Genomic DNA, 22831 nt, shown 5'->3' with positions numbered 1-22831 from the left:
GGAAGTGAGAAGCCGGGCGTGGGAGGAGGCTGCGGCTGGGGGCTGGGATCCCCTCCCGGCTGACGGCCCGGGACGACCCGAGCGGGCAGCGCGCGCCGCTGCGGCCTTTTTTGGCGCGGACGGAGGCCGGAGGGGCAGAAGGGGGGAGGCCGAGCCACCGCCCCCGGGACCGGGAGGAGGGGCCGCCTCGGCCGGCAGAGGCTGGGCGGGCGCGGGCGGCCCCGCACCACTGCCGCCTCCTCCCCGCGCTCCGCGGCCGCCCCGGAACCCGGCGAGCGCGCGCGGGGGCGGGAGGCGAGCTCGCAGAGCTGGCGGGAGCCCCCGCCGCCCCCGGTCCCCCGGCCATGTCGGCCGACGAGATGGTGCAGATTCGCCTGGAGGACCGCTGCTACCCGGTGAGCAAGCGAAAGCTCATCGAGCAGAGCGACTACTTCCGCGCCCTCTACCGCTCCGGCATGCGTGAGGCCCTGAGCCCGGAGGCCGGCGGCCCCGAGGTGCAGCAGCTGCGCGGCCTCAGCGCCCCGGGCCTGCGCCTGGTGCTGGACTTCATCAACGCGGGCGGCGCCCGCGAGGGCTGGCTGCTGGGCCGGCGCGGGGAGCCGGGCGGCGGGGCCGAGGAGGAGGAGGAGGACATGGACGAGGCGAGCCTGCTATCCGAGCTGGTGGAGGCGGCCTCCTTCCTGCAGGTCACGTCCCTGCTGCAGCTGCTGCTGTCCCAGGTGCGGCTCACCAACTGCCTAGAGCTGTACCGCTTGGCGCAGGTGTACGGGCTGCCCGACCTGCAGGAGGCCTGCCTGCGCTTCATGGCCGTCCACTTCCACGAGGTTCTGTGCAAGCCCCAGTTCCACCTCCTGGGCTCTTCTCCTCCGGCCCCCGGGGATGTCAGCCTGAAGCAGAGGCTGAGAGAGGCCCGGATGACCGGGACTCCCGTCCTCGTGGCGCTGGGGGACTTCCTGGGGGGACCCCTAGCCCCTCACCCCTACCAAGGGGAGCCCCCGTCCATGCTCAGGTACGAGGAGATGACGGAGCGCTGGTTCCCGCTGGCCAACAACCTTCCTCCCGACCTGGTGAATGTCAGGGGGTACGGGGCTGCCATCCTGGACAACTACCTCTTTATCGTGGGCGGGTACAGGATCACCAGCCAGGAGATCTCCGCGGCGCATTCCTACAACCCCAGCACCAACGAGTGGCTCCAAGTGGCCTCCATGAACCAGAAGAGGTAAGCACCCAGCCGGCTACTGCGTTCCCGCGCATCCACCTGTTCCGGAAGCCATACCCCTCAGGTTGACTCCACTGGAGTCAACAGCAGTCACTGGAGGTGGTTATGAGATGGGAATAGCTTGCTCGGGAGTGTTGTTGGCCTTGACTCTGGCAAAGTTCCCGGTGAACTAAGAAATTGCAGAGAAGCAGAGGCCCCCAAGGAGGTCAGCTCGCTGAGTGGTTTTCCTAGCAAGTATTTTGCCTTCAGACGAATTGCCTTTTTGGGGTTTCCTAGAAGGATACTTCCAAAGGAAAGTTTCTTTAATTTTGCTTTCATTTTTATTTTCTTTTAGGAACTAATCCTGATTATAATGACACACGGGGCAGTAACCAGTAACCTGTAACACTGACTTTGGATGTTCTTGTTGATGACTTTGAAGCTTACCAATCTGTGATCAGAAAATAATCATTAGACTTCTACTAATATTAGCTATGCAGGATTACCTTCCTTGTTTTTTATTCTCTTTTGCATCTCACTTTTCTTCCCAGACAGTCTTCATCATGGACCCAAGACTTGAGCCTGGCATTGGTCACCTGCAGAATTAGAACCTGATCATCCACCCCAACCTTCTCCCTTCCCATCCTGCAAATCCCTCTCAACATGCACTTGGGTGACTTGAAGAAAGGAAAAGGAAGAAATCAGGGGCAGGAAGAGGGAACAAAGTCAGGAATGGAATAGGAAAACAAGGGCAAAGAGCATTACAGGAAGAAGTGGTAGGGAAAAAAAAAACAAATGATGGCAGAGCCCAAGATGGCCCAGAGCCATTCAGAAGTGGGGAGAAGAATCAATGTAACCCAAGAAAGGACAGGCATGCCCTTTCTTCTGGCCCATCTGTGTCCATCTCAAGCCCCCCCACCCCCACCGTGGTTCCTGCCCTGAAGTGTGGAACAAGGAGTTGGGGGACTCACAACTGCGCAAAGAAAGTCTTAACAAGAATGAGAAGGTCATTACACAGATTTGCTTGACTTAAGGTGCCCCTCTAGGCTGAGTGGGGGAGGGTACACTGGCTTTATTTCTACTATAATATAAAATTCAATTTGGAACGTGTTGTTTGTTTTCTCATGGTAAAAAATGCACAGTTATTCTAAAAAACATGGTAAAAGGGCAAAGAATGAAGAAGCAGAAAGACTGTCACTTTTCTCATCCAAGTACTAACCAGGCCTGACCCTGCTTAGCTTCCAAGATCAGACATGTTCAGGGTAGTATGGCCATAGACAGATCATTACTACTATTTCCTCCTTGTGGGAGGTGATAACCATCTACAGGTTGGCGTATTTTCTTCTATCCCTCTCTAGTGCGTTATTTACACTGCTGTATTGAAAATCTGACATCAGAGTGTTACATTTAAATGGATTCTCAGAGTTTCTGTTGAAGCAAACAAGGAACATGCAGTGGTGATAGACGATGCCGAGATCAGGGGTAGAAGGCCCAGCAGGTTGGCACCTCTACTCCTATGTCTCCTGCTGTACATTTGGTGCTCAGCACACAAACCCAGCTCCACAACTATTAACACAGCACCTCACATGATCCTTTTTTCTCTCCAAATCCCTGGTAGTCCTTCCCTGCCACCCCTGCAGGAACTTCTTACTGTCCTCTTTAGGGAGGAAAAAAAAAGTATTCCAGTAATGCATGAATACATCCTTAGAAAAATTGCAACTGACATTGAAAAACCACGGAGTAAAGAATATGTGTATCTATAGACATATTAATGTAAATATATAAATACATAATATTTATACATCACAAATGTATATTTATAAATACAGTAATGGTGGTTTGCAGGGGAAAATATGTATGCATTTACATGTTGGGGTATATATGCATCTTATACATATTTTTACTGCAAAATTGTTTAGCTTATGTGATTATTATGGCCCTTGGTATTTCCACTCGGAGAGTTTTTTTGTGTATCAGCAAATGTAGACCCACCTCACTGTTGTTAATGGCTGCGTAGTATTCCATCCTATGGATGCACAGTACTGTAATCAGTTTTTCCCTTATCATGAGCATTTAGGTCACTTCCATTTGCCATTATAAAAATCCCATATTGAACATCTTCAAATATGTGTGCCTATCTTGGTTGGTATACGTTAGCTCTATATGGCAAATGCCTGGAATCCCTGGATAGATGGAACAAAGTATACATGCATTTTAAAGTTTGGTAGCTCCTGCCAAATTTCTCATCAAAAATTGATCTAATTGCCTCTCTTAGCAACAATGTTTCAGCTTGCCAGTTTCCTAAATTCTTGCGAAGATAAGACATTATGAACATTTTTTATCTTTACCATTATAATGGACAAAAACACTGGTGTGAATGTCTCTGCTTGGAAGAGAGATTGTTTGTTTCATATGTCTATTGGCCATGTGTATATCTTTTATAAATGGCCTTTCCCAGTTTTTAAAAAATTGGCTTATCTCTTTTGTATTCATTTTAGAAATTCTCTTCTTGTATATAGATAATAACTCTTATCAGTTATGTAATGTTGCACATGTTTTTCATATGCCTTTTTTTTAAAATCATAAAGGTCAAAAATAAAATGCCAGAAGTGACCAGGCAGGTAGATCCAGTGAATAGAGGGGTTTGGAAGGGTTATGATGAACTGGCGAGTTACTAACGCACCGCAAGAGGGCGCCACATCGCGCCCACAGCTGTTATTGCCATAGGCGTGAGGAATGGTGTCGCCAAGACATCTCAATTTTTAAATGTTGGCACCATACTCCATTTGAAAAGCAAGTCAACAACAACAACAACTGGCCTTGTGAGCCTCCAGTTTGGGGCTTCATGTTTATAGGGTATTTTTATAGGAAAAGCGTTTCAATATCTCGTAGTTTTGTCGTCTGGGTCCTATGAGCTTTTTATCTTGCATAGGAAAGGCTTTCTAGAAGGAAGGATTCTACTAGGAGAGCCCGCATCTGTCTCGTGCTCTGTTACTTGTATAGTTTTGCCATTTTACATTTACATCTGAATCTTTTGGGGATTTTAGGTTACAACATGTTTCCTGAATGTTCAGTAGTCTTGGTTCTTCACTGTGATTTGTTAAACCAGTTATCCTATGCTAATTTCCCTGTTTCCCAGTGGGCAGTTTAGCCATTGCTGTATTAATAACACATTTTTAAATTTTTGTAGCTTGGGAACCTATTTTATTGTCTTATAGCACAGAGACCCATTTGTTCTGTTTTATTTTAATTTTCTTGGTTATTCTTGATACATTTTCTCCTTCAGATATACTTCAGAATCTTCTTGTCAAGTCCTGTTAGAATTTTGATTGGAATTACATTGTATCATAGGTTAATTTGAAGGAGGATTCACAGTTGTCTGATACTTTGCAGATGGAAAAATGGTTTGTTTTTCCACGTATTTTTTGGGGGTTTTGGTCCTTCATGAAAGGTTTCTTTTATTACCTTTGCCTGGTCTTTTTTTTTTTTTTTGGTTGTTGTTATAATTATTCTTAGGTATTTTCAAGTTATTATTATTCTTTCTACACAGATACCTTTTTTCATTATATTTTTAGAATTGAGTGTCATATTGGAATTTTTACCTTCTTTTCTCCTTCATACTTTGACTCAGATCTGACATAATATCAACCAGGATTCCATCCCCGAACCCTCAACTGGACTAAATGATGAAACGCCATGCTTTCTTTTCTAGCATACTCCTCACCCTGAATTGAAATTTTCTGTTTTTGCTTTTTTCTTCTCTTCTGATTGGGACCTATTGCTTATTCAATGCTTATGTATATTCATACTGCTAACATGGTGAGCAATAAATGCTTTAAATGCATGGCTTTTTTGAACTGTGGAATATATTTTACATTATTGTAATAAAAGTAAATGTATGTTTTTGTTCTTTTAAAAATGTAACATTACAGTGAATATTTTTATTTTGTAAGTCATTATAGTCATTTTAGTTACTTAGACTCACTGAAAAATAACAGTAAGTAACATTTAATTGAACATTTACTCTGTACTAGGTACTGTCCCTACTGCTTTGCATGTATCATCTCACTTATTCTTCTCAAGGATTATACTAGGTCCCCATTTTGCAGAGGCAGAGACTGAGGCACAGAAAGTAAATTGCTCAAGGTGTGTAAAAAGTGGAGTAGTGGAAGTGTTAGTGCTTAGTCATGCCTGACTCTTTGCGACTCCATGGACTATAGCCCTCCAGTCTTCTCTGAGCATGGGATTTCCCAGACAGGGATACTGGAGTGGGTCGCCATTTCCTTCTTCGTGGGATCTTCCCAACCCAGGGATTGAACCTAGGTCTCCTACTTTGCATGTGGATTCTTTACTGTCTGAGCCACTAGGGAAGCCCTACTTGGAGCTTGGTTACTCTACTTTTTAAAAAATTGGTCAAGGTGTGTAAAAAGTAGAGTAACCAAAATTTAAACATTCATTGACGCAATATAACCATTTGGAGCATTTACAAGTTTTGGCTTAATGACTGACAGTGACTGTCTTCATACAAACCTTTAACTTTTCTTTTTAAAAATTATTTTCTTCCAAGAAGTTGAGCTCAGGTATTTCATGATCCTGTGTTGCTTCTCAGAATTTCATCATGTGTGTCTCAGCCCTCACCACAGCCTCTGTGCCAACCTTGTTCTAGTCACTGTTGAATAAACAACAATGATGATATATATGGCTCTGCCCTGAAGGAGTTTGTAGCTGAATTTAGATGATGAGACAAATAAAAGTGAAACCTAGAGTGGAGTTATTGCTGGATAACGTGTCCAACACAGATTCTGGAAACACTGGAAGAAACTTAGAAGACTGGGAGAAACACTGGAAGAAACCTTGAGTAGAAAGGGCAGATTTTGACCCCTGGTTACACAGCGTTTCACATCTACCCCATTCACTCGCCTTTGCCGAGGTAACTGGGCCATTGACAAAGGGATCAAAGGCACAGCAGCCTACTTTCCACAGGGACTGAACGGTAAAATGATCCCATAATCTTAAATAACAAGGGACAGGTGGGAACTTAGACTCCCCCGGGACTGGGAGATTTATAAAGCTCTTTACACCCTGGAGAAAATGATGCTAAATGACCAGTGGTGAACCAAAAAAGAAAAGAAGAAAAAAGAAACATTTAGGATTGTGCCTTCTAGTTGAAAACGGCAGTGAGTACACAACACTGCTGGAGAGGCTGCTTTGAAGTCCAAGCACACAATACTGCCCGGTGGTCTCAATGTGGATTTGATCTCTGGAGTTGTCAGGACGTAACTCTGCACGTGTAGAAGCTTGTGTGCTTCTACACAAGCTTGCTTGCTTCCCTGCCTCGCTTTAATTTGTGATAACTTGCAGGAACTGGCACTGTTGCAGTCATTAGTTCGTTAACTTCTCTCTGTCTAAAGTTGTCTCTAGTCTCTTCTGTTGCCCTGTACCCTGTTCTGAAGTCAGAGTAGGGTTGTGCCGGCCTGTTCCGCACGTGAGCACAGCAAGGCTGTTGGGAGAGAAACCTACCAAACGAGTCCTTGGCCTGGAAGGAATTACACTTGTCAGCTTTGGCTGTCCTCTTTCCTCTGAGCCCAAGTTTATTTTAGAACTCTTCTAGAGTAATGGAACCTTTGAGAGATTTTGTCCTCGTGGTGAATTGCAGTGGAGCCTCAGGATAGCGTGAAGTAAAGAGTGTTAGTCACTCAGTCCTGTCTGAGACCCCATGCAATTCTCCAGGCAAGAATACTAGAGTGGGTTGCCATTCCCTTCTCCAGAGAATCATCCTGACCCACGGATCTAACCAGGGTCTCCTGCATTGCAGGCAGATTCTTCACTATCTGGGCCACCGGGAAAGCCCCATGAAGTAAACAAAACCATATGTCTATTCACCTCCTCCCCACACCCAATATAATTTTGACCAACAGTTTAAATTGCTTTGTGTGTTAGGTTTTCTCAGAGATGGTTGGTAGTAGGGAGCAGCCATGGCTACTTCTGTCTCCTTTCCTTCTCCCCTTACTGGTCCCCAGGACACCCTACTATGTGGGGCCTTTCCTTCTCCCCTTACTGGTCCCCTGGACACCCTACTATGTGGGGAAGTAGCATAGAGGAAGGAGGAGACAGAAGGCCCTAGGGGGCCACAGGCTGCACCATCCTCCTCAGAGAGCTTGAGAAAGGACGGGAGAAAGGAGCTTGCTTTTCGCTCCAAGTTTTACCCTAATGGTAACAACTTTTCTAAGCAGCAAGAGCTGATGGTGGTTTACAGTTCTTGAGCTCTTACTCATGGCTGCGTGTTGTGGTCACTGCTTTAGATGTCCTCCAGGGCCTCTGTGAGGTGGGCCTTACTGTTGGCTCCATTTTCCCCAAAAGGAAACTGAGGCACAGTGAGTTTCATTGAGTGGCACTCTCAGCCTCTCAGATCCCAATCATCCTGTGTATTCACTACAGTTACAGTGGTTGTAGTAGCTCTTGTTAGTCTTTGATACCTGTGTGCTGGTGGTTAGCATGGTTCATGTTACTTAACTTTGAAGGATTTCAAGAGCTTTTAATTTCTTCTAAGTGAAGTAGAAACTAGATCATCATCTAATTTTTCTCACTTTCATTTCTATACACTGTTTAAGTCAAGTATGTAGCTACTGCTGCTGCTGCTAAATCGCTTCAGTCGTGTCCGACTCTGTGCGACCCTGTAGACGGCAGCCCACCAGGCTCCACCGTCCCTGGGATTCTCCAGGCAAGAATACTGGAGTGGGTTGCCATTTCCTTCTCCAGTGCATGAAAGGGAAAAGTGAAAGTGAAGTCGCTCGGTCGTGTCCGACTCTTAGCGACCCCATGGACTGTAGCCTACCAGGCTCCTCCATCCATGGGATTTTCCAGGCAAGAGTACTGGGGTGGGGTGCCATTGCCTTCTCTGATGTAGCTACAGCAAATGATTATTTGATTTAAAAATCCTTTTTACTTTCTGAATGGAGGATGTCAGGGATCAATATTAGGAAAAACCCTATCAAAGTGATAATTAAAATAGTTGCTATCTTGGATTCATACCTTTACCCTGCAGGATGTGAAGAGTGGAAGATTTACTTTCAGAAAATGAGAAAAGGCAAGAATTTATGGACGTGAGAGTGCTTTGTACAGAAATCCAGCACTTTGTACTTTGCAGCCAGTGATGGCTGCAGTTGCCCGACGAGAAACTAATCCTCCTGAGGTTAAGAAACGTAGGCAGAGACGTGCAGGCAGTGATCTCTTTCTGTAGGTTACCCTTCTTAACTCTTAACAACGTGCTTTTCTTCCCCCCCTCTTCACAGGTGGGGAAACTGAGACTCAGATCACCTGAGATTTAATGCCTTGTTCAAGGTCACAGAGCTGTTTAGCAGGGGAGCTGAGACTTCCCCATACAAGCCTGGGTTCATAACTCTTGGCCGTCTGCCTCTTCATCAAGTGGCCTGTGTTTGGGTGGCAATTTCATCATAAATTCAATATTGAAAACTGTTTCTCTTTTCAAGTGAATTTGAGCATATTGGGGTCTGGAGAGATGGAGTGGTTTACTTTTAACTGCCTGTTCGTTCAGCCTCAGAAAGAAATCCCTTACATATTGCACAGGACAAATGATTATGCTGGAGGAATATCAAACACTGTTTTGATCTTACAAAATTTACTATCTGTGTACCTTTGGGGAACAAAAACAAATTGTGGGCTGGTAAAATTTAGCGCTTATTCACAAGCTTTATTTCCTTCGGTTCCCCAAATTTGCACACATAGAGAGGGCATCACGGTCAGATTTTAAGGACCACTGGCAGCAGGAAAGGTAAGCACGGTGAACCAGGGACCCCCCAGTAACTGCCACCCCGGTGAAGTCTGTTGGCATGAAAAACTGAATGGCCGATCGGGTTTAATGGACAGTGTGAGGTTCTTGATGAAGAGTATTCTGTTCACTCTCTGATTTGAAAAACGCAACTAAACTAAAACTCATTTAAATGTAAACATTACAGGAACTGTTGAAAAAAATCCTAATTTTTTAGTAGGTGGCTATTATGAACATACGTTCTATATCATAATGTATCGTTTATTAAACATCTGTCCAGCATGGCTACTTGTTCATTACTGCTTTTTAATCTACCGTCTTATGTGCTTTTTTCCATTTGAACATTTGGAGCCTCTGCACCCCCATTCTTTAGTAGGACATTGTTACTTTTGACAAAATCATCGTGTTGGTACTTTCTGATATGCTGTGTGCTATGGTTGTCTCCACCACCCTGGGATGGGTGTGTTTTACGCACTCGAGACGAAGGTCAGTTAGCTGGTTATCACCAGGGTGGGTCCAGAACCAGGTCTATGGCTCTGTGCTGTGGCTCGTATGAGTGTAAAGTTGAGATTGTTGCACGTATCACAGTCAACTGACCCAGCACTTCCAAATGCTTATCCTTCCTGGTCTTCAAGGAGTCCATTAATCCCTGTACTACATTGAAAGAAATTAATTTTTTCTTTTCTATCCAAAAGTCTTGAGACTTTTATTTAATATTTGAAGCCAATAAGCAATTTAATTGTATTACTTAATATGAACCTTAAAACCAATACCTTTCTCTTTTTAAAATTGTTTACTCTTGTGATAGGTGAGCATTTGTTGATATCGGTTATTTGTTGAGTTAACATGTATGAATACTCTTACAATGCTAGATCAAAATATTTCTATTTAGTTCATTGCTTACCTTCCTCTACTCTGTATGTTGCAAAGCAATGTAGAGGATGCCCTCATATGAGGAGGATGGGTGAGCCATCCATCTGCTTGAGTGAACTCATGGTAAATGGGTGTTTGGACCACCCTGTAGAAAACATATTGCATGTGCTTGTCTGTGTAGGCAGTGCTGATGTATACTTAGGATGGAGCCTACCCCCTGGGAGTAGAGACAGGCAAGGGAGTGGAGTGGGTACTTGCTCCCACTCTTGAGAGAATATTGAGTTTATTTTTTAATCAATCTACTTATTATTGAAGTATAGTTGATTTGCAGTGTTGTGAATTTTTTCTTTCTGAGTGAAGTATTTTTTACAACAATCTTTATTATTTTTTTTTATTGGATACAGAGGTCTTGAGTTTAGCAGATACAAAGTGTCTTTGATTCTTGGTTTAAACTAAGCAAGATTACACTGAATTGTTACATTGAATTGCTTACCTTCAACAGCTAAAGTTTGGAGAATGCACCATTCTTGTGGCTTCTTGGGGATGGGTGAAATCTTGGATGGTATTCCATCATTCCTCTGCCCCCAGGCATAACAGCACCCCACTTGGAGAGCTCATTTCCTTCAAATACCCAGCAGATTCCACACACCAGCTTTAGCAGATTGTGCCATGGTCTTACTTCTGAGTGATCAGAAGAACTGACTTTGTGGGCCTTTGTTTCTCTCTTGCAGGTCTAACTTCAAGCTCGTGGCTGTTAATTTCAAACTCTACGCCATTGGTGGGCAGGCCGTTTCTAATGTTGAGTGTTACAACCCTGAGCAGGATGCCTGGAATTTCGTGGCACCCTTGCCAAACCCTCTGGCTGAGTTCTCTGCATGTGAATGTAAGGGGAAAATTTATGTCATTGGAGGATACACTACTAGAGGTAAGTGAAGGCCTGGAAAGTGGTCGTGCTCCATGTGAGCTTTGGCAACCTGGGGGAGGGCTGGAGAGGCTGGAGGAAGCCCTCTAGTGCACACCAGCCTGATGTTATGTATTGCTTACTGTATATTTACATATCTGGAAAAAAGAGCATCTTGTGGGACATCAAAGAAGGGTCTTTGATGCCTTTGTATGAGCGTGAAAACTGCATGGTGTAGGGAGAGCTGTGAAGAAAACATGTATTTTCTTCCTGCTCTGGAAATCCCACCCTGTAGTCAGCCATCCTGTGACTTGGCTGGATAACTCCTACCTTTCTCTCAAACGTACACTGAACCCGCCTTGTCTAACATTGGAATTTAGCACCAGTGCATCCTTTCAGGTCTTTCTTTTCACTTGCTCCCTTGTGTTTGTGCACAAACATATGGGATACAGATTCCAGAAATTCAGCTCCAGGCTGTTCACATATCATAGGAGGAACAAGAGCATGAAGAGCATTCTTTCTTGACCAGCAGGGCAGGTGGTTTTGCTGTTTATTAAACCATACATATGTGTTTTCTGGGCTTTCCTGGTGGCTCAGATGGTAAAGAATCTACCTGCAATGGGGGAGACCTGGGTTTGATCCCTGGCTTGGGAAGATACCCTGGAGAAGGGAATGACAAGCCACTCAGTATTCTTGCCTGGAGAATTCCATGGACAGAGGAGCCTGGCAGGCTACAGTCCATGGGGCTGCACAGAGTTGGACATGACTGAGTGACTAATGGGCTTCCCAGATGGTGCTAGTAGTAAAGAACCCACCTGCAAATGCAAGAAACTTAAGAGACGTGGGTTTGATCCCTGGACCGGGAAGATCCCCTGGCGGAGAGCATGGCAATCCACTCCAGTATTCTCCTCGTCTGGAGAATCCCAAGGACAGAGGAACCTGGTGGGCTACAGTCCATACAATTGCAAAGAGTCAGACAAAACTGAAGTGACTTAGCGTTCAGTACGCACATGTGTTTTCTACTTTGTTTGGTGGACATTTTGTAGTTGATGATTTGAAAATAACAAGCTTCTCCAACAGGTTTTATACTCCTGGTCTTGGTAGGGAGCATCTCACAGCTTGTAAAAAAAATTTCTTTATTGGAGTATAGTTGCCTGATAGCTCAGTTGGTAAAGAATCCTCCTACAATGCAGGAGACCCCAGTTTGATTCCTAGGTGGGGAAGATCTGTTGGAGAAGGGATAGTCTACCCACTCCAGTATTCTCAGGCTTCCCTGGTGGCTCAGCTGGTAAAGAATCAGCCTGCAATGCTGGAGACCTGGGTTCGACCCCTGGGTTGGGAAGATCCCCTGGAGAAGGGGGCAACTACCCACTCCAGTATTCTGGCCTGGAGAACTGCATGGACTATATAGTCCATGGAGGCTGACATGACTGAGCGACTTTCACTTTCATTAGTTGCCTTATAATGTTGTGTTTGTTTCTCCTGTATAGCAAAGTGAATCAGCTATATGTTCACATATATTCCCTCTTTTTCAGATTTCCTTCCCATTTAGGTCACCACAGAGCATGGAGTAGAGTTCCCTGTGCTATACAGTATGTTCTCATTAGTTAACTATTTTGTACATAGTATCAGTAGTGTATATATGTCAATCTTAATCTCCCAATTGATCCCACCCCTTCTACCCCCCTTGATGTCCACATGTTTCTTTTTTATGTCTATGTCTCTGTTTCTGTTTTGCAGAGAGGTTCATCTGTACCATTTTTTTTAGATCCCCTGTATGTTAGTATATGATATTTTCCTCTTTCTGACTTACTTCACTCTGTGTGACAGTCTCTAGGTGCATCCTCATCTCTGTAAACGGCACGATTTCATTTTATGGCTGAGTAATATTCCATTGTGTATATGTACCACATCTTCTTTATCCATTTATCTACTGATGGATATTTAGGTGGCATCCATGTCTTGGTTGTAAATACTGCTGCAGTTAACATTGGGGTGCACATGTCTTTTGCAATTATGGTTTTCTCTGGGTATACACCTAGAAGTGGGATTACTTGGTCATATGGAAGTTCTATTTTTAGTTTTTTAAGAAAGCTCCATACTGTTCTCCATAGTGGCTGTATCAATTTAGATTCCCACCAACAGTATAAGAGGGTTTCCTTTTCTCCACACCCTCTCCGGCATTTATTTTTCATAGATTTTTTTGATGATGGTCATTCTGACCCATGTGAGGTGATATATTGTAGTTTTGATTGGCATTTCTCTAACAGTGACGTTGAGTGTCTTTTCACGTGCCTCTCGGCCACCTGTTTGTCTTCTTTGGATCCTCTTCTGTCTCTTACAAGGACACATTTCTCCTTGGATTTAGAGCCACCTGGGTTATCCAGAGGATGGTCTCTTCTTGAGATCCTTAACTAAAATTACATCTGCAGAGATCCTTTTCCCAAAAAAAGTGAATTCAAAGGTTCTGGGGGTTAGAAGATGAACATATCTATCCAGGGGCCACCATTCAACCTTCTGTAAGTGGTGTTTTTATTTATACATTTAAGGAAAAGTGGTGACATGGGAAGAGAAGTACATGGGGAGCAGTGAGGTTTTTCTTTTTCATGCCAAGTTTTCATCACTTGTCCCTAGTGATTCTCCACTGATAATAAGATATCCGTCCACTTTCCCTCTACAAATAATTGAAAGAAAATGAAACCTAGCAGTCACTTCTTTCACTTCAGCATTGGTGTTCAGGTTACAGTACTCAACTTTATAGACTTAACTAAACCATAGACCCCAGAGAATTCCTGTGTGTGCATATGTACCTCTGTGTGTATCTGTGCGTCTTCTCTCCTAGGAAAGTAAATATAGTTATTTACTTTTGCACATTTCTAAGAATTCTGATTCCTCCCTAGATTTTGTGACACAGAATGTGCCCTGTGGGCTGACCCAGTGCACACACAGCCCTTGGCTTCTCTTCTACCCCAGAGTCGGGAAGCCCTGACAGGCAGCACTGTAACCCAAAGACGACTCTACTGGTAGATTTCCTAGTTTTTCCATGACCCTGGCTGAGCAAATGTTCTTTAGATTTGACCTGGAAAACCCTTGCTTGTGTGTTTTCTAGTTTCACAGGCCACTACTAATGTGCCTTCTTCACTTGGGCCACCCACTGTGATCCCTGACCTGGCTTCCCTGAGCCAAATCCCCATGACAGGATGGTTAGGTGACGTGGATGGATGGCTGTTTGTGTAAGGGCTGAAAATGAGTTTTCTACGATGAGAGGGCAGGCAGCTCCTTGTCCTCTGAAGCCCCCTCCTCCTCTGCTTGGGCTCATCCCAGCACTTCCTAATAGTTCCTTGTCTTTAAAATAAGACATCATAATTGCCATGAAAAAAAAAATCAGGAATTGAAGTTGGGTTTTTAACCTACTCACTTAAGTCAGGTGATACTTTTAAAATTTAGTAAGGGATAATTCATCATTTTTATGATAACTGTTTGATTATTTTAATTCTTTGGCCAGCACTGAAGAAATGAAATTCAATAGAAAGTAGTAGTAACCACTAAAGGAAAGAGGGGTGATTTGTTAAATGTCCGAGTCAACTCTCAATGTAAAGGCAAAAAGATCCTTCCACCAACTCAAACCTCCTCATCATGCTCTGAGCCCTTGTTGGGTGAGGAGAGAAAACATTTACAGAAGACCTGGAAGGACCTTCAGACCTGGACCTGAGAAATAAATACACTGACGCTTGGCCAGAATAAGTCCTTTATTCGTAGGATGGGGAACCAGGTTACTCAGGAGTACTTGTTGGTAGATTAGTAACCAGACTCCCTAGGGCTGTCTCCTAGAATGTCCCCTTATCCCCTGTGCCCGCCTCAAGGCCCTTGACTTGTAGCAGAGAGCATGGTAGAGCTTTAATTACAGCCCTCTCTGGGTGGGTCCTTCTGTCTCAGGAGGAAGTACTGCTCCCAGTTTCTGCAGCGATCAAAGGCTGCGGCTTTTGTTGGACGTCAGTTCTCAAGCTGACCTGTCTCTTTACACTGATGTTGTTGTTTAAAAAACAACAAACAGAAAGTTCATTCTTTTGGATAATTCAGAGCATTTTTAATTTTTTTTTTTTTTGCTGAGGCTAAAATATTCCATTTATTCTTCCCTTGAGGAAAGAAAGAATAAAAGAACAATTTTTTTTTAAAGAAAAAGGAAACTAGATATTTTCAATTTCACAAGCATTTTTCAAAGAGACTAGGCATTTTTCCTTGAAACAGGTATTAACTGAAAATGATGTTAGGGTGGTCTTTCATCTACCATCCGATTATATCCACACAGTAATTAACCATCTCAGGCCTTCCTGGTGATCCAGAGATTAAGACTTTTCATTCCAGCATAGGGGGTGTGGGTGCCATCCCACATGCCTCAGGGCCAAAAAATCACAAAACGTAAAATAGAAATAATATTGTAACGAGTTCAATAAAGACTTTAAAAAATGGTCCATGTTATATGTAACCATCTCTTGTGAAATGGGCAAGGGGAGGGGAAAGGGCCGTTTTCAGCGCATCTCTGGTGTTACAGTTGGGAAACACAATTGCCAAGCGATTCTGGCTTAAAGGCCAGAGGTTAGATTTTCTTTCCTGCATCTCTCTGACTTGCAGCTCTGCCTCTTTTCTGTTAGACGGCCCCAGAGATCCCGCCCAGCTCACTTGGCTTGTTTCATAGAATCTGTTGTCAAGAATAGATCCTCTTGGGGCTCAGCCTGTCATTTGCATTAGGCAGCCAGTTGTTCTGTTAGGTACTAATGAGGGCTCTCTGAGGCTCGGCTTCTTCCTACACTGGCCTGGTGGTTGTCCAGGTGCCCGGGTCCCCGGGAGGAGCGGGTGCTCTGTCACAGCGCCTCATGTCCCTGTCCCGACCGGCTCTGAGAGCCAGCCCGGGAGGGATGTGCCTGAATGCCAGCCCAGTGGGGCGGATTCTACACGGATCTCCTCCCAGCCATTTCCCAACCTCGGCTTTCCGGAAGCAGTTTGGCCTCCGTGTGAGGCAGTCATTCAGGCGGAGGCAGACGTGCACGTCCGGCCGGGCGGCTGGTGGCGCTCCCCCTGGCGGTGTCCTCACGCGGCTCCTCTCTGCCTTTCAGACCGGAACCTGAACATCTTGCAGTACTGCCCCTCCGCCGACCTCTGGACTCTTTTCGAAACGTGCGACGTGCACATCCGCAAGCAGCAGATGGTGTCGGTGGAGGAAACCATCTACATCGTGGGGGGCTGTCTGCACGAGTTGGGGCCCACACGAAGGGGCAGCCAGAGCGAGGACATGCTCACCGTGCAGTCCTACAACACCACCACCCGCCAGTGGCTCTACCTCAAGGAGAACACGTCGAAGTCGGGCCTCAACCTGACGTGCGCGCTGCACAACGATGGCATCTACATCATGAGCAGAGACGTGACCCTGTCCACCAGCCTGGAGCACCGAGTTTTCCTCAAGTACAATATCTTTTCAGATAGTTGGGAAGCCTTTAGGCGTTTCCCAGCTTTTGGACACAATTTGCTGGTCTCCTCTCTTTATCTGCCCAATAAAACAGAAACCTGACTGAATTGACCTAGAATTGAAGAAGAAACCTGGGAAGACCAAAAAACACAACTGTCCAATTTCCAGAGAGACTGATTTTTAAAGGGAAAATGTGAGTTTTAGGTCATTTATACAGAAGCTGTAAATAAGCTTACTTGAACTAATTACTTGAAAACTTGTGGGAAAAAAGAGAGACCAACTTTATTATTTTTTTAATTATTGATTTTTAAATTATGGGGAGCAAATCCATGATAATGTTTTTGTACAAATGTGATACCCTTGGGCCAATGTCTGAAACTGATCTTCAAAAAGAAGATTCATTGTGCCTGTTTAGTAAAGGGCCAAAGTCAAAATTGGTAAGAATGCTAAGGATGATTTTTAGATCTGTTTTATTTAGGTCACTTGAAATATCATTGATACCCTACATGAAAGTTTTTTTTGTTGTTGTTGTTGTTATTAATTTACTTGACAAACATGAATATTAACGCTGTCTTTCTCCTCTGGTCACACCCACCTATGTTGCAGTGTGTTTAAAATAGGGTTCTGTGTTCATATATTTTATTTGCACATGACTTCCAGGAAAGTTACACCAGTGGAACCCAACACCCAGTCCTCCCCAAAACCTGTGTAACAACATTCTCAGCTATTTTTCAATCTTTTTTTTTTTTACAGTTATGAATGCTGAGTAAATAAGCCGGTATAACCTCTTATTTCATTTATGTAGCAGATTGCAGATTTGTGTGGTCAGGTTATATTGCTAGGCATTCTGTATTTCTTAAAAAAGAGGATATATTGTTTAAAAAAAAATGGATCTCTATATTTTTTAAATCTAGTCTTAAATGGGAAGGGAAGGAAGCACCAAATAAGAGAAAAAAAATGCCTTTGAAAGTTACTTTTATCGAATGTATTTGACCTAGTTCTTTAAGTGTGAAAGTGTAACTTTATACTTAGGTCAGACACCTTTCAGATTTAATCTTGGCTTTTTAATTCATGCTTTGCTTTTGTGGGGTAAGGTGAGGATAGCTTTGAAACATTTGTGCTAGAGAGAGGGAAAGAAGCCCCTAGAGATGGAGTAGCATCTGCTGGGACTTCTGAAATTTGGTCCGGTGCTCTATTTGCCTTGGTTGGTAAATCAAGTGGAACCCAGCTCAAGCAGTTGTTTGTTTACAGTAAGTAGTTAACAATGAATAAAATCTTCTGCCAGTCATAGATCAGCATTTCTTTAAAAATATACAGGAATCTCTTGGATATACTGCAGTTCAGTGCCAGACCACTGCAATAAAGCAAATTGAAAGGATTTTTGGGTTTCCCAGTGCATGTAATGGTTATGTTTACACTATATTATATAGTCCATTAAGTGTGCAATAGTATTATGTCTTAAAAAATATCCATACCTTAATTTTCAAATACAGTTATTATTAAATACTGCTAACCATTATACCTGACAAAGTGGGGTTGCCACAAATCTTCAATTTGTAAACAGCATGTTATCTTCAAAGTATAGTAAAGTGAAGCACCATGAAATGAGTTATGCCTGTATATACACATGTAAAGCAATTTTATTTCCATTGAAAAACATTTTCTGAAGTCCTCTGATTTTTTGCAGTGGAATAACTTTAAACTGTGAGCTGGATCCTGTCGTTCTGTCCTAACATTCCAGTTTCAGTGTGCCTCACTTTAAGAAGGTCCTGTAGAAAAACAAAAACCATTAGGGAAAATTCATGCATTCAGCACACTTACCGATGCCTCCAGTATGCATTCACTGGGCAGGTGGACACAGAGGAGTCCATGACCTTAACAGACTTCAGTTTATGCAAGGAGTCACTACAGGGTTTCTTCGCAACTATGACCTCCTAGTATATTTAAAATGAGGGTCTGGTTGTAAAAAATTCTAGTTGCACAACTTTTCAGGAATGCTTGTATTAGGCAAAATGAGGTAAGTCTTTATTGTGGACATGGAGCTAGATCTTTGTGTCTTATTACCAAATAATCTTATCAGTACTCTCCTTACAACAATATTAAAGGGTTTCTAAGCCATATCCATTTATTCTCAAATACTTAGCCTTCTTTTTCTTTTTTTTTTAAAATAACAAACTCTGAACTGAAATTTTATTGGGAATAGTACTTTAATAATAGATTTATATTAATTTATATTCATTGTAGAATTGAATTTCCAGTGACCAGTAATTTCATTACATATATTTAAAAATCTAATTTATTTTAGATAGTATTAACTTGTGTTACTATAGATCTTAGCATCTTTAAGGCTTAACCTTATATATTCCTAAGATTATAGCCAATTGAATTAATTCTGGGCAAGCAGTTGGAGATTAGCTCGTAAATACCCACATTATAAGAAATACAAAATTATTCCTGCCAACCAGTTCTCTTCTTGATTACATTCTTTGGATCCATTTTCCTAGTGCCAACAATTAGATTCTTTGACCAAGTGGAGGCATACTCTCATCCACAAAGCTCTTTTTATAAACCAAGTGTAATGTGTGTGTATGTGCATCTGTGTGTGTGTATAACAAGTGTGCATGCACACACACAGGCATCTGGCATATTAAGCTCTGAGATACGCAGACTCTAACAAGACTTCCTTGGGGCTGCCAGCAGTACTTAGGCAAAACAGAAAGTGCAGTAGGAGAGATCTGTGGATTTGGGACTTCCTTCCTGCTGTACACATTAGCTGTGTTGATGTTTTGAGGGTAATTTTAATTTAGCCTCATGCTCGCACTGGTGCCAGTGTTGTACTGAAGACTCTACCTATGATGAAGGCAATGTTGCTTGAAAGTCTCCCTTTATTTCCTCTCTTTCTCCAACTGCTTTCTCATTTTCAGAGATGCTTCTGAGGGGTGCTGCCCTCCCATTGTGGAGAGGGGAGTTACTGGGAAGACCTGAGTGCTAGCCACCTTGCCAGAAGCACCCTATTTCACTGAGCATGGTCTCAGTGTGAACTGTTGCTGCTGCTGCTAAGTCGCTTCAGTCCTGTCTGACTCTGTGCGACCCCATAGACGGCAGCCCACCAGGCTCTGCCGTCCCTGGGATTTTCCAGGCAAGAACAATGGAGTGGGTTGCCATTTCCTTCTCCAATGCATGAAAGTGAAAAGTGAAAGTGAAGTCGCTCAGTCGTGTCCGACTCTTCGAGATTCCATGGACTGCAGCCTACCAGGCTCTTCCATCCGTGGGATTTTCCAGGCAAGAGTACTGGAGTGGGTTGCCATTGCCTTCTCCACGTGAATTGCTAGAGGGAGGTTATTGGTTCTCCCTGTCATTCCTTCTGGCTTTCTTTTCTGCATCCTTAGTTTCTGAGGCCCCTCCCTTTAAACATTTGTCTGATGAATGTATAGGAGTTGATTATTTCAACTATATTTGTTAAATCTTAACAGTGAAGTACTGAGAAGTTATGGATACTAGTAAGAAACAAGTAGATTAAGATTAAGCATGAATACCAAAGAGAATTTAACTCTGCCATTTTTTAAAAAAACCAAAATCCTAAGTAATTCCAAATGCCTTAGATATCAATTGAAATTGTTCTGAGATGGACAAAACTCTACTGGGAGAGTAATCAAGTAAATGCCTGTTCTCTTTTGATAAACCATTACTTACTGAGCATTGTGAATGCCATGTTTTCAGATTTCTAGGTAAAGTCATGACCCTGTGTGTTTGACTGCAAAGGTAAATTGAGTGCGAAGGCTTTGCTGTCCTGGTCGACCAGCACTTAATAAGCAGTGGCTTAATGCAGAACACTTGAGAGACAACATAGCAACAGAAAGGGAATATGGGTGAGTCCTTCACTGGATGCTTCTCCTAGACTAGGGCTGGGGAAGGTGAAACACCGTGCCACCAGTCTTTCAAGGTGGCGTTACGAGTAAGCAGCACTTTTTGCCTCTGTGGCAGAAACTGGTCTTAAAAATCCATGTCATTAATGCTTCCAGGCATCTATTACCAGCCCATCAGAGTGAGATGAGGGCTCTTTGTCATCCCTGCCTTAGGCAGAGGAGTGAATGAATTACATGAGTGGACACCACCCAGAATGGCTGTGAAAGCAGTGAGCTGATTCAGCTGTTTTCTGGTTTCCCAAAATACGTATTTAATCTCTATTATGTGCAAGAAAGTGCTAAGAAGTGGGGAGACAGATATAAGTAAGCCACCATCCCTAGCCTTGAAAACCTTGCAGCCTTGTGAAAATGTTTGCCGTGACCGTCTTAGACTGTCTGGAAGATGCCCGCTTTCGTCAGGTGCTCTGGGGCGTGTTGCATTCCTGTGTCTTCAGTCCTGGCCCCAGTCTGTCCCTTACCTTATGGTTGACTAACGATCATCATACTAGCTAATTCATACCGGCTATACACTCAATTTAAACATCAGATCCTGTGGGTTTTATTTTTCTTTTTCACCATATGCTCTCTTCTCACTACTTTCCGTAGTCTTCTCTGTACTTCATTTTCCTGAGAAGGATGATATGAGATCGGCTTTATTTAAAAATACTTAGTAGGCACCATGGCTTATGGAGCTGAGAGCTCAGCAGCTTGATCCCATGAGAATGATGAGCAAAGCCAGGGAGGCAGGTATTGGGAGAGAAGCCAGCTGTTCACGTGTGTGTTTATACCTATGCCTTTAACACACTACCATAAAAAATATTAATAAAGAAATGGACATCTGGATACTAGTCCTGACTGAGAGTCAGTTGATTTCTGCCTTTGTGATAACTATTAAAGGGTATATTTCATTCACATAAGGGTATTTTTTTCCATTTTCTGGTGTTAACTTAGGAACACAATATAAAATACACACCAATTGACACAGACTGATTTTAGCACTTAACATAACTATTTTTACCCATTCATTCCTGTAGAAGACAGATTAAATGTAAAAGATGGTCAATTTTGAGTTGCAAAAGGGTGCTGAAATGACTTTGATGGGGTTGGCTGGTGCTTTGTCAAGTGGATGTCAGAGTTTATTACTAGTAAAGAAAAGGAAAATGTAATTTGCATTATTATGCCTTTTTCTAAAAAAACTTAATAGGGAATCTTTAGATGTCTCTACAGTGTTTTCATATCTAGTGGTCATTTTAGAAAAAAGTGATAATCTATAGAATGAATAGTTATGTTTTGTTATGATTGATACTTTCTTGGTTAAAATGGTTGTATCGTGTCTTCAATTTCCAGTGTGGCTTAAAATGTAAACATTCACATGATTCATTTAAATACAATGATGCTTATGAAGCACTCACTCAAACAGCATTCCTTTTGTGTTTAGAACTACAGAAGAAAATCTCTTCAAATAAAATAGTTCTAAATCGGTGTTTGTTGTCCGTTAAGTACCAGCTGTGTACTCAGGGCTGATCAGGGCTGGGGAGGGGGGAGACAGGTGTCTGTCGGTGGGAGCTCCTGATTGGCTGGAAGGCCCGACTAACCTGTGAGCCAGTTAGTGGAGGAAGAGCCACGTGGAGCCTCTTATGAAAACTGTTAGTATTTGAAGAAGATGGATCTGAGAGGAGGAGCTCTGAATCCTTACAGTTCTGAATAAAAGAATGAAGTCAAAATCCCATAGCTTACCAATTATGGCCCCCCACAATCTGTTCCTCCCTGTGTTTTCTACCATTTCCCACTGTTTTAAACACCACTTGCTCTAGGAAAACTAAAACACATAGTTCCGTTTCTGTTGTGTTAGCTATGACACTCACTGTCTGTGAGGCTGAGAAAGGGCTTGGGGGTAAGTGTCCAAAACTAGAGTTCAGTTACTAGATGATATCCATCCATGGATGTCCATCTTCCTCTTCTTCTTCTTCGGGCTGCACTGCAAGGCAGGTGAGATATTAGTTCTCTGACAAAGGATCAAACTATGGCATGGAATCATGGAGTGGAACCACTCCTGCAGTGGAATCATGGAGTCCCAACCAGTAGACCACCAGGGATGTCCCCTGTGTCCATCTTCTTCTATCCTTTGGTTGTTTGACCTGTGAGAACAGGTCTTCTTGTACAGTTTTAAGAGTGATCCAACTTGAAATATACTACTACCCCCATTAAAAACCAAAGACACATCCATCTTTTCCCTAACAGAAACAAAGATCAGATCTAGCTACTGCATCCAAGGTGATATTCCAGCTCATGGAGTCCCAAGTCCAGGGTCATCAGGGGTTATCCATCTCTCCGAACTCTGACAGTCTATCAGCTAATGAATTTATTTCATACACACCCAACACTAATAGAGCACTTACTCTAGGAACTCTAGGCATTTAAAAACTTAACTTATTTAGGCCTCACAGCTGACAAAGGTCCATATAGTCAAAACTATGGTTTTTCCGGTAGTAATGTACAGATGTGAAAGATGGACCATAAAGAAGGCTGAGCACCAAAGAATTGATGCTTTTGAATTTTGGTGCTGGAGAAGAACTGAGAGACCCTTTGACAGTAAGGAGATCAAACCAGTCAATCCTAAAGGAAATCAATCCTGAATATTCATTGGAAGGACTGATGCTCAAGCTGAAGCTCCAATACTTCAGTCACCTGATGCAAAGAG

The 22831-nt window shown here is 43.2% G+C and overlaps 1 protein-coding gene across 1 annotated transcript; it reads left to right on the top strand.

Moving 5' to 3' along the window:
- The first annotated feature begins 57 nt into the window (after positions 1-57).
- KLHL42 (kelch like family member 42) lies at positions 58-17884 on the top strand. Its single transcript, XM_081591866.1, has 3 exons — positions 58-1219; positions 10592-10785; positions 15876-17884. Exons 1-3 carry the CDS (start codon positions 345-347, stop codon positions 16325-16327), a joined length of 1521 nt encoding a protein of 506 aa, XP_081447992.1. The 5' UTR covers positions 58-344; the 3' UTR covers positions 16328-17884.
- Positions 17885-22831: the final 4947 nt, after the last annotated feature.

The sequence above is a fragment of the Giraffa tippelskirchi genome, chromosome 4 (genome assembly GCF_054371585.1).
Source record: "Giraffa tippelskirchi isolate mGirTip1 chromosome 4, T2T-mGirTip1v1.2.pri, whole genome shotgun sequence".
Taxonomy (NCBI): Eukaryota; Metazoa; Chordata; class Mammalia; order Artiodactyla; family Giraffidae; genus Giraffa; species Giraffa tippelskirchi.
Note: the sequence above shows the minus strand (reverse complement) of the source record. Positions and strands in the feature narration are given on the sequence as shown.